Source organism: Dipodomys spectabilis, unplaced genomic scaffold, assembly GCF_019054845.1.
Source record: "Dipodomys spectabilis isolate Male_0828 unplaced genomic scaffold, ASM1905484v1 ptg000297l, whole genome shotgun sequence".
Classification (NCBI taxonomy): domain Eukaryota; kingdom Metazoa; phylum Chordata; class Mammalia; order Rodentia; family Heteromyidae; genus Dipodomys; species Dipodomys spectabilis.
The window spans coordinates 13,734,859-13,749,129 of record NW_024870974.1 but is presented as its reverse complement, the minus strand read 5'-3'; the positions used below and the strand labels follow the sequence as shown (position 1 = coordinate 13,749,129).

The 14,271-nt window shown below is 44.9% G+C and overlaps 1 protein-coding gene across 4 annotated transcripts in view; it reads left to right on the top strand.

Annotated features, from left to right (window-relative positions):
* Window positions 1-3,966, top strand: part of Herc3 (HECT and RLD domain containing E3 ubiquitin protein ligase 3) — a 104,842-nt gene extending 100,876 nt beyond the window's left edge. For all 4 annotated transcript variants that reach the window (XM_042701633.1, XM_042701629.1, XM_042701631.1 and 1 more), the window contains 2 exons: window positions 413-515; window positions 2,212-3,966. In XM_042701633.1, coding sequence (XP_042557567.1) covers window positions 413-515; window positions 2,212-2,420 — 312 coding nt within the window. In that variant the 3' untranslated portion in view covers window positions 2,421-3,966. The remainder of the gene's footprint in view (window positions 1-412; window positions 516-2,211) is intronic.
* The last annotated feature ends 10,305 nt before the right edge of the window (window positions 3,967-14,271 follow it).

Below are 14,271 nucleotides of genomic sequence, written 5' to 3'. Positions count from 1 at the left end.
CCGAGAAGCTGCGTCCTGCCCTCGGGCGCGGGGGTATCCAGCTGGGGAGGCTGAGACAGGAGGATCCCGAGTTTGGGCTATGAAGTGTGGTCAAAGCTTCAAAGCTAGGGTGAGCTCCACAGAGGAACCCTGGCTCAGAAAACCAGAGACTAGGGAAAGCAGCTTAGGGCTAGAGTGCTTGCCTAGCATGCACAAGGCCAGAGGTTCAACTCTCAGCTCTGCTGAAGGAGCAATGGCTCGGGTGTGCACCTAGGACCTGGTTGCCTTCAAGTATGCTCTGTCTGCACAGGGTTCAGAAGTATTCTGAGGTAGTTATTTCTTCTTGTCAAATACAAATGGTGTACAAGGTCCACTAGAATACTGTCTTTATCCCATAAGACATATTCTGCTTCTTGTCTTTTCTTTTGGACAGACGGCCATCTATAAGGGTGATTACTCAGCCACACATCCCACTGTGAAACTATTCTGGGAAACATTTCATGAGTTTCCACTGGAGAAGAAGAAGAAGTTTCTCTGTAAGTAGTAGTAATCTCAATTTGGTCTTGTCCACGTTTTGATCTTAACTTAGAGTATGGGACAATGCATTCCACAGTAAAGATGTAACCATTTTAAATTTACGTTTTATGTCTGAATGATACTATCGGTACCAGCTAAATCGCTAAGTTATATCTTTTCTGCATAACAGGGAAGTAAAAGGGAAAGAAAGAAGCATTTCACTGTTTTCATTTCTCTAAAAGTAATAGTTTGCCACGTGTGGTGATTCATATCTATAGTCCCAGCTGCTTGGGAGGCTGAGGTACCAAGGTCATTTGCATCTAGCAGTATGAGGTGGCACAGTGACCTTGTTCCTTCCCTCCAAGTAAGCATGAATATAATAGTTTATATGAAAGTGATTTTCTGAAGCATTCATTTATAACAGGAAATGGCTTGAATTAACCTTCCTTGTATCTCTCTTAAAAAAACAAAACAAAACCGAGCTGCGTGCCGGAGGCTCACGCCTGTAATCCTAGCTACTCAGGAGTTGAGATCTGAGGATCACAATTCAAAGCCAGTCTGGGCAGGAAAGTCTATGAGATCCTTATCCCCAATTAAACACCAGAAAACTGGAAGTGGCGCTGTGGCTCAAGTGGTAGAGCCCTTGCCTTGAGCTGAAGAGCTCAGGGACAGCGCCCAGGCCCAGAGTTCAGGCCCCACAACTGACCAAAAAAAAAAAACAAAAACAAAAACCAAACCCAAACCAAAAAAACCATTGCAAGTCACATTACATCTGACAAGACATCTTATCTGCCTAGAAGATGTCTGGATCCGCTCTTCTGGTTTTTGGAAAGGAGAGAATAAAAAAGGAGAGGAAAGTAGACAATAAAGGGAATTTCTTTTTCTTTTTTCTTTATCTGTTGTGAGGCTTGAACTCAGAGCCTGGGTGCTGTCCCTGAGTATTTTTGCTCGAGGCTAGCACTCTACCACTTTGAGCCATAGCTCCACATCTGGTTTTTTAGTGGTTCATTGGAGGTAAGAGTCTCTTAGACTTTCCTTCCCTGGGCTGGCTTGGAATGACAATCCTCATATCTCAGCCTCCTGAGTAGCTAGGATTACAAGTGTGATCCATGTGTGCTGGGCTCCTAAAGGGCCTTTCAATAGCTAGGTGGCACAGGCCTCAGGCATTTCCAGTAAGAGAAGACCTTGAGGCCCTTTGCTATCTTCTTCTTCTTCTTTTTTTTTTTTTGGGTCCGGTCATGGGGCCTGAACTCTGGGCCTGAGCACTGTCCCTTAGCTCTTCCAGCTCCAGGCTAGCACTCTACCACTTGAACCACAGTGCCACTCCCGGCTTTTTTCTTTTTGCTTATGTGGTGCTGAGGAATCAAACCCAGGGCCTCGAGCATGCAAGGCAAGCGCTCTACCACTGAGCCACCTTCCCAGCCCGCCTTTTCTATCTTCTAATGGAAGATCTTCCTTGCTTCCTATGTCAACCAGTCCTTTCAGCTTTGACTTTGCCAAGGTTCAAGATGAGTATGGCGGCACATCTTCGATCGAGGCCATGTTTTCATTTGAGAGCAGTTCTGAGTATCTGTCCCTCCATTGGCTGCTCACACTCACACAAGCATAATTGTACTTTCCCTGCGAGCCACAGGGTGTCATGCCTTTCTCTCCGTTGCCTGGAGACCTCTGAGATCCACTGGCACAGCTGTGAAAGCCTTTTCTCCTTCTCCGCAGTGTTCCTTACTGGCAGCGACCGGATTCCCATCTACGGCATGGCCAGTCTGCAGATTGTCATCCAGTCCACAGCCAGCGGGGAGGAGTACTTTCCTGTGGCCCACACCTGCTACAACCTGCTCGACCTCCCTAAGTACAGCAGCAAAGAGATTCTGAGGGCTCGGCTCACCCAGGCCCTTGACAACTATGAGGGTTTTAGTTTGGCCTGAGGTTCCTCAGCGTGCCCTAGCTGTCCCTCCCATCCTTCCTCGGGACCCACACGAGGCCCAGTCAGATTATCGTGGGCAATGGTCTCTATTTTTTTATTATCTAAGTGGGTTGGGACTGGTAGATGTGTTTGCAGGTCCAGGGTTCTAAGTAGTAATACAGCCTTTATGAAAAGTCAGGGGCTGGGGTGTAAAATTGGCTCTGGTCTCGGAGGTGGTTTTGATTTGTTTTATTTTTGTTTTAAACCCAGTTATCCCAGTGTCCCTTGCACCTGTGATTGATTGTGTTGCAGTCTGCTGGAAAAACAAAACAAAACAAAACACAAAAGTGGCAGTAGATTTTTAAACTTCGATTTCTTAAATGCTGCCCTGACCTTTCCCCATAATGCCTCCTTGTCCCCAGAACTTCCCATTCCTCTACCAGAATGACGTTGCCTGACCTGTCCCCCCTTACCTGTGCATGCGGATCGTCTCTTTTCAGCCCAGCCTGGGAAGCGCCCTGGCTGATTTCAGCCCCTCTAACCCAAGGAAGCAAGGACTACTTCAGAAACTTCCACTTCCAAACAAGTGGAGTGGGGCCCATTATTTTGGTGGAGCTGTGGAGCATTTCTTAGAGCTTTTACGAGCACATCCTGTTTAAAAGAAATAACAAAAGTTCTGGAGGTAACAGCAACCTTCCGTGGCTGTGCCCACTTCCTAGGCCTCCGTGAAGATACGCAGTACAGAGTGCGATTGCTTTTGGACTCAGTTCTCTTCTTTTGCTCAGCCACACCCCTATGGCAAGGTGGCAAATCAATTATCCTCCATTTCTAAGCTAGCTGCATTGACTTTTAAAGAGTGTTTTGCCCAAGGAAAGTTAGAAATAAAACGTTTCCATCCCCTTTCTCCATTGTTCCATGTTTGCTACCATGTGCCCTCTCTACCCTGTCTCTTGTTTCCTGCCCTCCTTTCTATCTTACTTTATTTCCTTTCTTCCTTACTTCATTCTGTTCTTTGTTACTTGATTTCTCAGATGCATGCTATGTGTTTTTTTAAAAAAATATTTTTATTTAAATTGTAAAGTTTCTTTCCCCTTCTTTAATTGTCAAGACTTAAAGACATTCTTGATGATGGTAGTTTTGTTTATCACTTTTGAAATGTTTGTTTATGGTAGGATTTGGGGGTGTTGTGTTTAAATTAAATATATGTATCTCCAAAATGATGTGCTCAGCCTCAGTCATCATGGGATAAGAAAATTCTCCATGATCAAAGAACTCGTGAAAGCCTAATTTTAAAATTCCTAGTGACTAGAGAAAAGTCTTAACTTATATAAAATGAAGTATTTATGAACAGTGATATACAGCATCAAGTCTTGATGAAGGATAGTAGATTTTTGCTTTTCCTTTTGGTTTTTAAAACTTAACTCCAATTGCTAAATCAGTAGTTTTTCAGTCTTTATAAATACAAGATTAAGAAAAAAAGGTATACAATTATATGAGACGTTTATTTTCTATGTGTGTGCATATAGTTCGATATTATACAATAAATTTGGTGTTTTAACTTAAAATTATTTCTTATTGTGTTTGCTGAATGTATACCTTTACTGTAGTAGAAACAATTGGACTGACCTGTCCCTTCTTACCTGCGCATACCTATTGTCTCCTTGGGTGGGAAGGGAAGCAGAGAAGGAATAGATAGCCAGGGGAAGAAGGGGATTTCTGGGAGTTGTGATAGTAGAACCAGCATTTGCCAGAGAGGGAGAGCACTTTGTGAATGCGTACACATGGGTGTTTGGAGCAGGCCTAGGGCCAGTGCATCTGTGCCTGTAATCCTAGCTACATCGGGAGACTGAGACCTGAGGTAATGGTTTGAAGCCAGCCTGGGCTGAAAAATCCCTGAGACTCTAATCTCCAGTTAACCAGCAAAAAGCCAGAAGTGGAGATACGATTCAAGTGGAAAAGCACTAGTGAAAAAGCAAAGTACCAGCACCATGTGCACATATTCACACATTCTCACACACACACACACACACACACACACACACAAAGGAGGGCAAGTGAGAGAAAATGAAATAATGGTGGGACTAGGGAGGAAGAAGGTAGATTTGGTTCTGAAGAACAGGTTTAGCATTGGAACATCAGTGGGTTAGCTCTACAGGATTTCTTTAAAAAGTTTGACCCTTGGGGTGATATAATCTGAGTTTAGCTTTAAGAAGGAAAGTCTGGATAGTTTAAACTTAGAGGGATTGGAATGGGAAGGACAGAAGCAGAGTTGGGAGGTTGAGGCAGGAAGATTGTGAATTCCAGGACAGCCTGGACTACATAGTGACACCTTATCTCAAAAGAAAGAGGAGGGAAGGAAAAGGAAGGGAAGGAGAAGGGAGGGTGCACATGTAAGTTACACATACACATAAGTCAAACCTTATTGCTGGATTTTATAGACAAATTTGTGAGTTGTGGGATCCCTAGGTCCCATGGGAACTATGACTGAGTGTGTGAAGAACGAATGATGTCAGGAGAAAACTGCTGGTTGTTTGTTTATGCTATGGCTAAGTAAAGACACAGGATTATGAGTGTCTGACTTCTGCAGTAATCCTGTCAAATGACAGGAAAAGAGTCTCTGTGAGCTTATCTTACTGCTTCCAGATATCATGTTATCTGCCTCTTGGAATGTGCCCTTTTGATCTATTCCTGAGATTCCTTCCCTTAAGCTGTCAATGGGACAGTCTGACCCTATAAAACTGGAGAACAGGGAAGATACCTTCAGTTTAATCATGCCTGTCAGCTAAACTCATTGCTTGCCTCGTGGTGCTATTAAAGTCAATGAAAGGACACTGCACACGAGTATTCTTCATCTTGTCATCCCGGTATCTGCTGGATGGAACTGGCTAAGTCAAGAAGGGGAATAGAAGAACATTAACCATATTTAGTTTTCTACTGAATCCCCCATTTGGGGCACTTTGTTAGGGTAGGTGGTTGAGAGGAACTTAGAATCTGTTCATTTCATTCTGACCATAGTTTGAAATAAGTAAATAGTAGTTAGAGAAAGGGGTGGGTTAAGAAGAGCATGTATAGAATAGCAAAAACAGATGTAAGGTGATGAATGAATACACTGCATAGGGGTAAGCACAGGAGAAAAAGGAAATAAAGTCAAGGCTGATCTGCAGGATTTCATCATTCCTGTTTATCAAGAAATATGTTGGTTTTCTTTGGCTTTTAGAATGAAACCAAGCAAATTATGTACATCTAAGATTAAGCAGTGTGAGAACACGATGCCCATTTTGCCATTACTTCCCCTTTCTAGAAAGGGGAAGACTGACCTGGCGCTGGCAGTTCACACCTGTAATCCTACTACTCAGAGAGACTGAAAGCTGAGGATCCAGGTTTGAAGCCAGCCCATGCAGGACAGTCCTGTGGGACTATTGAAAAAACTATGAAAACAGAAGGATGGTAGTGGTGAGGAGCTGTTTCAGAAAGGATGAAATTTCTCGTATTGATGGGACTAAGGGACTTCTCCCCTTGGAAGTGACAGAGAACCTTCCGTTGTGCCTGCCCGGCACAGGCTGTTGGGAAAGAAAGATTAAGCAACTCCATGAGAGCTGAGCCATGTGAGACAGTGGCAAAGATTGATCTCTGACTCCGAATTTCCCCTTGGGGCTACTAACCTTCCAGGGTAGATAGGGCTGTGTCCACACTGATCCAGCTGTGAATTAGGGTAATACCTGCCATACCTTTGTCCTGAGGTACCAGAATATACACCAGAGTAGGTGCCAGAAGCGATGTCCACCCCATTGTGGACAGACTCCTTGTCTCTATTAATAACAGCCTCTCCTACGGATTAGCCAAGGCAGGCTTTTGTACTTTATTTTCTTCCAAAATAATGGAGTATATACTTCTTAGTTATATGTAGCACCAAGAAAATTAATTCAGATGTCAGCTTTTTTTTTTACCCCCAGAGTGGCTGGTGCTTGGCAGGGTGTATAATCACATGGTCTTCAGATCTTTTAAAAGCTGATTTTCCTCAGCCTAATCCCATGGGAGTTAGGTACAATTTATGATAATTATTGATTCAGCTCTCCCTGGCGCTGAACTTCCTGAGAAACTTTAAGAATTAAACTACACACACACACACATACACACATACACACACACACACACACACACACACACACACACACACACACACACAGATGGAGCCATGGTTATATTTTCTTGAGGATTAGGAGAGGAAAGAAAGCAAAATATGAACTCTAAAATATCCCCATTCCCTGTGGGTCATCAGAGGCTGACAAGAAGGGGACAAAAGTCAGTGGCAAGTGCCAAGTAGGTACTGGCTTATGTCCCTGCAGGGCTGGCTTCCACAGCCAGCTCTTCTGGTTCAAAATAGGTCTCTTGACCTTTTATGCCCAAGCATTCTCAGAAGCTCAGATGTTTGGAAACTAAGTTCAAGGACTCTCAAGTTCAAGTTGCTGGCAGACTTGGGGAGGAGACTAGGGACGTGGAGCTTCTAAATTCCTGAGCTAATGAGGTTGGGAGAGAAACCTGCTTCCGTGAGACTGTCACATCATTGTTCTCAGCGAGCCGGCCCTGCTGCTGGCCTTGGGAATGTCCCCCCTTTCCCCCAAGTATGTCCCTCTTGAAGATTGATGAGAGATTGGAGGACCCCAGGGACTCCTCCAGTCTCAGCCCAGGCCAGGGGTGTTGATGAAATTGTGTGTGTCATTCGGAGGCTGCCAAAATGAGCAACCCCCCTCCTGAGGGGACAGTTTGTTTTCAGTTGTTAAAAATACACCCAGATACAGAAATTTTAGGACATGTACGTCATCAACCCAGAGGTGATTCCATTCCTTTCCCAAACCCTCGCAAAACTCAGACACTGCCACATCAGTACCCGCCACCGTCTCAGACAGCTGTTCCGACATGTCTGAGCAGATCTGGACCTCCCAAAATGATGTTGGGGTGAAGCAGACTTAGCAGGGCTTGCCTTGGGCTACGAGGGAAGGGATTTAGCAAGCGGGAGTCCTTCTGAGAGCAGCGCAGATCTGCTTGAGAATGGGCATCATCAGAACGTCTCCTTTCCTCAAGAGATGGCGTCAAGATCCTGTGTTCTATTAGTGCCAGCGTGTGCTTAGAAAGTGCTGGATGTGTATTCAGTTTCTGACCTATCAAATGGAACCGGAGGGGTCTGGGAAAGAACGATGCCAGGGATGCCTTTTGTGAAGGGATTCGAAATACATTGCTGGACTGACTTCAAGATAGGAAGAATCTTTGTGTCAGTGCTGACCAGGCAGCGCTGTCTCCTGAGGACTTATTCTGTGGTCACTTAATAGTCATCCAAGTGAATTTTTATAATAACCTAACTACTTAGTTACTGTGATTATTCCCTTTTATTCCCCCCACATAAATAGCAGCCAGCTACAGTGGTTCACTCCTATAATTCTAGCTACTTGGGAGATGGAGATCAGAAGGATTGGGGTTTAGGGTCTCAAGATCTCATCTCAACCAAAAAAAAGCTGGATATGGTGGTGTACACCTGTGATTCCAGCTACAAGGGAATCATGAATAGGAGAATTACCATCATGGGCAGCCCAGGCATAAATATGAGAGTCTGTTTTTTAAACAATAACTAAAAAAGCCTGGTGCTGATGGCTCACACCTGTAATCCTAGCTACTCAGGAGGCTGAAGCCTGAGGATTGCAGTTCAAAGCCAGCCCAGGCAGAAAAGTCCATGAGACTTATCTCCAATAAACTACTCAGAAAACTGGAAGTAGCATTGTGGCTCAAGTGGTAGAGCGCTAGCCTTGAGCTGAAGAGCTAAAGGACAGCACCCAGGCCCAGAGTTCAATCCCTGCAACCGACAAAAAAGAAAAAAAAAGGACTGAGGATGTGGCTGAAATAGCAGAGTGCCTACCTAGTAAGTGAAAGGCTCTGAGTTCAAATTCTAGTGTTGCCGAAAAGAAAAAAAAGATGATAGCACGGGTAGAGCTAGGCCACGTGTGCAGTGTGGCCGTCACCCGTCAAGAAGCGCTCAGCCTGTGGGTGGCTTGTGTGCTGGTTAATATAGGGTGTTGGATTGATCAGAGGAAGTAGTCATTTCCTCCTCCAGGATGGGATGCAGTCTGGCCCCTTGTTAAGGCTCAAAGCCAGCACTCTACCACTTGAGCCACAGTTCCCCTGCTGGGCTTTTGCTGGACTAATTGGAGATAAAAGTCACACAGATATTTCTGCCTGGGCTGGCTTTGAACCACAAACCTCAGATCTCAGCCTCCCGCCTGTAGCTAGGATTACATATGTGAGCCACCGGGGCCTGGCTTCCTTGGATTAATCTTGTACAGTAATTTGAAGTTCTTTGGCAGTCACGGTTATAGAGGAATCACAATGTCTCAAAATACACTGAGAAATTAACTTCAAACCCCTAAAAGAGAATGAGCTCAGAATGCATCGTAACGTATAATCCATGCAGAAGAGGCCTCACCGGGGGTCGGTGTGGTCTGAGGCTTGGTTCTCGCGGGTTTTCACTGGGCTGTGTTCCCTGGACAGCTGCAGTGCAGTGGGAGCCACCCTGTGGTATGACAGAGCCTTGTTGCTGGGAAGGACAGCGAGAGCCAAGCTGTCAACAACCCTACCTCCCGCCAAACCACGCGTCTGCCTGCCAGCCAGGACGCTGAAAGTGCATTTGGGAATTGTGACTGGGCCTTTCCTGATCACAGTCTACTGTGTGTAGTAGTCGTGTGGAGTTAACTCAGCGCATGGAGAGCTCTCCTGTATTCCTTTCTGTTTTTGTTTTTCAGTCTGAGGGCTTGAACTCAGGGCCTGGGCGCTGTCCCTGAGCTGCTTTTGCTCAAGGCTAGCACTCTACCACTTGAGCCACAGCCCCACTTCCAGCTTTTTCTGTGTATGTGGTACTGAGGAATCGAACCCAGGGCTTCATGCATGCTGGGTGAGCACTCTACCACTGAGCCACCTTCCCAGCCTGTGTTTTGTTTTTCATGTTTTCAGGACTGGGGATTGAGCGCTGGTCCTTGAGCATGCTGGGCAAATGTGCTACCACTTAAGCCACACTCACAGCTTTTCTCTTTGTCTTTTTTCTTGTTGCTTGTGGGGTTTGAACTCAGGGCCTGGGTACTGCTCCAGGGCTAGTGCTCTACCTCTATACCACAGCGCTACTTTCGGTTTTCTGGTGATTAATTGGAGATTAGAATCTCTCAAACTTTCTGGGCTGACTTCCAACCAGGATCCTCAGGTCTCTCAGCCTCCTGAGTGGTGAGGATTACAGGCATGAGCCAGAGGATCCTAGCTTTTTGTTTGTATTTCAAATAGGATTTTCTGCTTTGCCTGTGTTACCTTGAACTAGTATCCTCTTCTCTGTCTCTTTAGTATCTTGAACTACAGGTGTCACCCTCCATGCCTGGCCCTTAATTCAATTTTGCATTTCTAGAAGAGGTAATGATCTGGCCACTGTAAGAGAAACAGACTGGCAAGGGTAGTACCATGTTGGAGTCTAATCAGACTGGCACAGGCCATAGAACCCAAGGTAGGGAGGAGGGGCCACTTGGCCCTGTGTAAATTTCTGGTCCCTTAAAGAGACAGTATTGCTGGGCATGAGGGTCTCATTTCTCTCTTTTTTTTTTGGTCAGTTGTGGGTCTTGAACTCTGGGCCTGGGCGCTGTCCCTGAGCTCTTCAGCTCAAGGAAGTACTCTTCCACTTGAGCCACTTCTGGTTTTCTGGTGGTTAATTGGAGATAGGAGTCTTATGAACTTTCCTAACTGGCTCTGAACCATGATCCTCAGATTTCAGCCTCCTGAGTAGCTAGGATTACAGGTGTGAGCCTTTGGCACCTGGCCGAATGGCTCATTTCTGTAATCCTTAGGAGGCTGAGATCTGAGGATCATGGTTCAAAGCCAGGCAGGTAAGTCTGTGATACCCTTATTCCCAATGAACAACCAAAACGCCAGAAATGGAGCTATAGTAAAGTGCTAGCCTTGACCAAATAAGTGTAGGGACAGTACCCAGGCCCTGAGTTCAAGTCCCAGGACAGGGACACACAGAAAAAAAAGACATCAAAATATTGGAGGCTGGAGAAAGGTTATTAAATAAAGCTTGTCCCTTCTGCCAAATTGATTATACTTGGGATCAAGCGACACAAAGCTTCAGTAGTAGGATTGCGGCATTAACTAGCATCTATGTTAGCGGTGCTGTGTCTTTGCAGTGTGAAGTCAGACTGGCTTTGGTGTGAATCCTGGTTTTACCACTACAGCAAAGTCCTTCCTCTGAGCCTTTACGTTTTTCCCAGTCCCTTGGAGTGTGTGTAGAACAAGCAGGCTGAAGGACTCTGATTTTTGCCTCATCATTGTGCACTGTGTCCCCCAGTCAGGCGGGCTCTGAGCTGCTGAGGCCTTTCCAGGAAGCCTGGGCACCTGGCAGGTCCTTAGCTCTGCACCTGGTCTATGCCTGACAACATACCCAGGGCCAGGGGCTCACGTCAACAACCGACATGTGTCTCCTCCAGCCTGCTTTCTGGTGGCTTCACTAGTTTCAGAACTGCAAATGCCTCGTGTATTTATCTAGAGCACTTTTATTTTTTCATTTACATATTTTTTTTTTTGGTGCAGGTACTGGGACTTGAACGCCAGGCCCTTGAGCTCTTGCTAGGCATGATCACTCAAGGCTGGCACTCTACCACCTGAGCCACACCTCCACCATTGGCATTTTGCTAGTGAAGAGTTGAGGATTTGTCTTCCCTAGGGTTGGCTTTGAACCTCAGTCCTCAGATCTCAGCCTCCTGAGTAACTAGGATTACAGGTGTGAGTCATGGAGCCCAGCTCTCACAGATGTGATGAGTATTTAATTTTTTTTCAAAGAGTCAATGTCTTTGTCTCTGGACCCCTTCAGCCCTTCTAGCCCTTTTGTGGATTAAAAGCAGCTAAACCTGCCCTGTTTTGCTACAACATGGTCCTGTTTGCTTCAACTTCCCAAACTGGAGACTGAAGAAACTTGATCCTCATGCTGCCTTTGAGCTGCTGCCAGAAGCTAGCATGGGATTCCTTAGAGAGAGGCGAGACCCACAGGCAGTTCATCCCATAGTGACACAGTTTGTACAACTTCATTACAAATATTTTATTTATACAAAATACCGTCATGTACAAAAAATGTGAATAATACACTTCATCCTAATTACATTTTTTTTTTAAAAAAAGGACATGGGTAATTTCACATGCTTTCTGCTTTTGTGTCATGTAAACATTGTTCTGGGTTCTACATTACTCGGGGGCATTTTATCCATTCGCAGCCATGTTCGTGACTTTCTGTGGATGCACTTTCTGATGGAGAAGGCGCACTGTCACCAAACTGAATTGTTTTCTGTCAGAACAAAAAAGAACTCTGCACCTCTCTTTGATGGGATTTCTCTTCACTCATGGCTGGAACTCTACCACTCGAACCACACCCCCACTTCCAGCTTTCTGCTGGTTAACTGAACAGGTGAGTCTCATAGATCTGTCTGCCTGCATTGGCTTCAAACCATGATCCTCAGATTTCAGCTCGCATTATAGACATGAACCACCAGCGTTAGCTCAAAATGATTTCTTACGCTGTAACCATGACAGTGCAAAATATGATTCTCTGAAGACACAACTGCTGCTTCTTAATAAGATGAAGTCATAAATGACATACTTTCATACTGCATACACCTCTGTGCACACCTGTGGTTTTGAGCTCAGTGAATTCCTACAGCTGCCGAGGAGGATCATGGTGGAGGTGTGCAGATGCCCAAGAGGGCACAATCTCTAGCCAGTAAGTGGCAATGCCAACATGCAATGCCCAATGTGAATTTACAAGTCCTGGCTGGATTATGCCAGGCTGGTTTCCATTTATACCGGCTCTATGTGCACGAAGTAAATACACAGCAACTAGAAAATAGGTTGACCAGTTTTGTTTTGTTTTGACAAAATGTTCTCTTTAGTATATTTTGAGGCTCAGGTGGGGAGAAATTGAAAAGAGAATGAAGGAAAGACCATTCTGCTTCTCTCTGTCTCTCTCTGTCTCTGTCTCACTGTCTCTGTCTGTCTGTCTGTCTCTCTCTTTCTCTCTCTCTCACACACACACACACACACACACACACACACACACACACACACACACACACACACACACACACACACACACACACACACCTCAAGAGACCTGTTCAAATTTTAGGATGCAGTTTTGTCCCTCCCAGCTGCTCTGAGCAGGTGGGTCCTGGAAAACGACGTCACCGGGGTGTTGACTGCACACAATTTGCCTCCATTTGAGGAAAAGAGCCCAGGAAGGGTCAGGAAGAATCATCTTGAAAGCAAAACAATTTAGACTACAAGCAGCTTTCCACGGAGCAGTTAGCAGTTTATGGTGTTCAGCTCTAACTACGCCATCGACAGAACAGAGAGGGCATCTTCATCTCTGATTTCAAATGTCTTGAAGAAAGTTAAGCAAGTGCTTTGTCTTTGAAAAATCTGTGACCAATTCTGGCTTGCTAGGCCCAATTCTGTCTTCAACAGTAGGCTGCACCCCCTTTCCCCCCCTGTACGGAGCCAAACTCCTTTATTTTGATAATCAAGCTCGGCCCATTTGCCACCACTCAGCCAGCTCTGAGGGATCCCAGACTGCAGGCCTCAGGACAGCTTTGGGCGGCATTTATGACAGACGCACAGTCGGGCTATTGAGTGGTGTCACACCTGGGCACAGACACATCCTGCAAGAGTTCCTTCCCCGCCACGCAAGCGTTGCATCAGAATGAGACAAGGCGAAAACTACATAGCTGCTTCACAGACAGACACATCGCTGATCCCTGTGTGGGCAATAAATAATCAGCTTTGGACTTCAAGGGGAAGAAATCTAACAACTTATAATGCAGCCAGCTAGCAATTTAGGAAAGGAATGAATCCTCCAGTTTGAAATCTGCTTTGGTCTTTCAGTGGACATTCTCCCTGATTTGGGAGATCACTGATGATGCTACTTTTTCTAGCAGCAAAGAATAAACTTCTACTGTCTTTAAAATAGCTCTGAATCAGTCCGTTATCCTAAATATTTTACCTCCACGACGTAGGATGTGAAACTCCAAACCAAAGAAATGCAGTAGGATGTCATCCTTAACAGAAACATCTCGTTCAACAGACCCAATACAATCAAAGCAAGTGCTTGTGAAAATTATAGGCCTTTGCCATCACTAATTCTTATGAGCATATAATCAAGTTTATTTTTTACTTATCAATGTTATTAAATAGTCCTTGACATTTATTTTCTTGGCAGATGCTAATAAACACACACATTCCCAAGACTGCAAAGGAAAAACACCAGCCCAGAGCATTCTGGCTGTGTGAAGCCAATTAAGGCACTGTCTCTAGTGCCTGGAGATGCCAGGCTGCAGCAACGGTTGCCATGGAAACCAATTTGCCTGGGCATTTCTGGGCAGAGTCAGAAACCACTGACTAACAGGCCTTCCGCAAGGATCTGGCATAAACATCGCTCCCCTACTTCACTGGGGTCCAAACGATGAGGAATATAGATTAGAAATTACAAAGGAAAATGCGACATTTCATACACGATTTATTTTACTATTACTTGATGTTTTCTTTTATTGAATCATACAAATTTGAATGAGGATTCCTCAAGAAATCTTTTAGCTAATTCACCTTTGGCAGAAACAACAGATTTTTCAAAACAGCTAGTAGCTTATATGTAGCTTAAAAAAACCAGCTCTATAGCATATGTTCTTCAAAACAATACTCTTAAAACAGATGTGCTTTCAAAGTTAACTGGTAATGATTCCATTTATAGCATAGCTTATTTAAGAGAACAATTACTGTAAAAGGACAGACATGTGTTTCTTTTAAAAATA